At 38.3% G+C, this 2960-nt stretch overlaps 1 protein-coding gene across 1 annotated transcript in view; it reads right to left on the reverse strand.

Moving 5' to 3' along the window:
• LOC122057028 (G patch domain-containing protein 8) overlaps positions 1–2908 on the reverse strand; it is a 21223-nt gene extending 18315 nt beyond the window's left edge. Inside the window, exons 1-4 of the mRNA XM_042619012.1 lie at positions 2480–2908; positions 2176–2299; positions 1830–1905; positions 1166–1361 (exon numbers count right to left, since the gene is read on the reverse strand). Of these exons, the coding sequence (XP_042474946.1) occupies positions 1166–1361; positions 1830–1895 (262 nt within the window). The 5' untranslated portion in view covers positions 1896–1905; positions 2176–2299; positions 2480–2908. The remainder of the gene's footprint in view (positions 1–1165; positions 1362–1829; positions 1906–2175; positions 2300–2479) is intronic.
• Between the last annotated feature and the right edge of the window lie 52 nt (positions 2909–2960).

Consider the following 2960-nt stretch of genomic DNA (forward strand, 5'->3'; position numbering starts at 1 on the left):
CCCCCCCCCCCACTGAAATTTGAAAATTACTCTGTTTTCAAGCCATTTATTTTCTGTTATCCTTAAAAAAATCACTGCTGTTTTACCTTACTAGCTGACTGATTTTAGAGAACTGTATAGATTGCTTATCATGCTTGGTATCTTGATTGATTTGTGCTAAACCTAGTATATATATGCTGCCATGTTCCCTTCCCCATATCCCCATTTGAAGCTTAAGTAGTTCAAGTGTTTTTCTGCTTAGATTATTATTGTTCATTGCTGCACTGCTAATTAGTCCCTTATTTTGCATGCTGAATCTGTATTATTGTTGAGCTCTATTGAACCTGACCCAATCCAAACCCCTACATCACTTCCTAAGTACATTTCTTGTCTGTCCACATGTATAATGTATTGTGTTGAACGCTGCTAGGGATCTCTTGCCTAAAAGCTAGCTCAACATGGTCTACTTAGATATTCTACTTTCTACACTAAATTTCTAGTTGACTGTTTCCTTTGGCTTGCTTTATTTGCATGCATTACAATGCACCTTAATGCATATGAATATATCCATTCCCTTTACTTTGACTAACTATCAACTTAATTTTTCTAGCACTCAGAGAACAAAGAGGATTAAAAGTACTCTCATGGTCTAAGCATGAATCTGTCCCAACCCAGTGTGCGATGAGCATAGCCTATTCTGGAGATATTCAAATACAAGTAAAGGGATAATTGATCAATCAGATCTCGATGGCTACTTCCCTTTTCAGGATTTTGATGGTTAGACATGCCAAGTTGCCGATAATCCTACTGAATGTCTACACAGGACACTTGCATCTGTGTCCACGGATCATAGGAAAACAATCAAAGTCTTAATCCGCACCAAAGTTGATAAGTTACAATAGATAATGAAGTCCACTATACCAAAGTTCAAATGTTTGATGTACATTTAAACTGCAATTAAAACAATTGAAAACCATTAACAGTAAAAAAAACATTAAATTAAAAGAAGGGACCTTTCTTTAAAGGACAAATGTGCAGCCATCAATTTTTAACATGGAAAGAACATGCTATCACACATAAAAAGATCCTCAAGTGAAACATGATACAGGAACTTAGGTTGCAGCTGTTGAACACACTGCAAAAGATATAAAGTGGTTAAACCACTAAACCCACACAATTTCAATACCTTGTTCATCTTTGCCAAGGCCCTTCCCTTTCCAGCCCATCTTCTGGAGAAGCCTAAACCCTATGTTAGATGATGTAAGCTGTGTCTCCAATGATGCCTGCTCCACACTATCTAGATCAGGATTTTCAGTTGGCCTGTGACCAATCGGAAGACGAAAATCCTCTCTCATATCCTCAGTGAGAGAACCCTCATAAACCTATACCACCGAAACATGCAGCAAGAATTCAGAAAATTTATTTATAAAATATCCCAATCTATTGAGAAGTCAGCTGTTCTTGTCACCTTCACAATGTATTGCAGAAAAGTAAATATGAGAATTGCAACATATTTCAGGAAATACAGTAGTGATTCATGAAACAAAAATTTTTAGCCACAAACAACAGCAAAAAAATTAGGCCCCCTTGGACACCCTACTGTAGCATTCCCAAGTTTTATAAAGTTCAACAGCTTTTCAAAACAGATCAGAGATCACTGATACACGACCTCATTCCTTTGTGAGGGTAGCAGTACCACCCGTTGACATCTAATCAATTCAGGAAACAAAGTTATCATAATTCTCCAGGCTCATAAGATAAAAAAGAGATCGATTCTTAAATCATACAAATACTACAACTGATTTACAGTCAACATAACTAAGCCGCATGTCAATTGCAAAAGTGCATACCTCCTCTCGTTGCTGTTTATCGTGATTGCTTGCTTCCGGTTTGCTATCATACCATCTTGTTTCCATTTTAGATCCCCTGCAATCATATGCCAAGCAATAAACATGTCACCTATGAGAATAGAATAAAAAATTACATGTAGAGTTAATGAAAGTAGTGCACTATAATCCACTTAGCAGAAAAAGGAGGAAGTTGCACAGAAGTCTACAAGATCAACCAATAATTTCTGAAAGATTGAATTCAATAAAGTTGCTATAGATTACAGCAGGGAGATCCGATATACTAGAAAAAATACTAGAAAAAGGATCCAGATAGCTTTTTAAGGACAGGCATACGAAAAACACTCACCAATACTAACAACACAGTTCAAGCGCAAAAACCTGCACGCGAGTATTTACGAACGCCAATCTCAGAGCGAAAGAACTCAAGCAGAACTACCAAACCGCTACCATTGAGGCGTCGAATTTTTCCCCTTGAAAAGAAAAAAAAAATGGTAAGAGCAAAACAACAACAAGAGCTTGAATCGAATTCAACTGAAAGAAGCGCTTCAAGCAGTGAAGCTATCCAGAACCCTAGGATTCGAGAAACCGATTACGATTCAACAAACCCTAGAATCTCATTCTGAAAGGGCGACTTGCAAAGGAAAACATACCCTAATTTGATCGCAGAGCTAATAGTAGTATGAAACTAGGCGCAAAAATTATCGTAGAATCCACAATCCAACATCGGATAGCAAATTCCCAATTCAACGTACGAATTCCAATTTTTCCGGGAAGAAAATGATTTCAGGAAAGTATTGACTTAACACGACAAATTTCAAATCGAAGTCACCATTGAGAAGGTTTCCCACACCAACCCGTGGTCGTGGAGCTATCTAATTGAGAGCAAATTGCAACCGACAACCGGCTACCGGGTACGGGTTTTGTAACCTTAAACCAATAGGAGGAAACAAAATGGAATCTTGTCGAAATGGGCAAGGGAGCCTTCACTTCTCCACTTTCATCTATTCCCTTCTCCTGTGGTCATGTGGATGAGGAGGAAACCAGAAGCAATTGCAGTGGCGGCCATGAATGGAGCTTTCCCTTTCTACTTCCGAGGAATGATTTGGCAAGAGCCCTTAAAGCAGCGACTGT

This window comes from Macadamia integrifolia, chromosome 12 (assembly GCF_013358625.1).
Source record: "Macadamia integrifolia cultivar HAES 741 chromosome 12, SCU_Mint_v3, whole genome shotgun sequence".
In the NCBI taxonomy this organism is placed as follows: domain Eukaryota; kingdom Viridiplantae; phylum Streptophyta; class Magnoliopsida; order Proteales; family Proteaceae; genus Macadamia; species Macadamia integrifolia.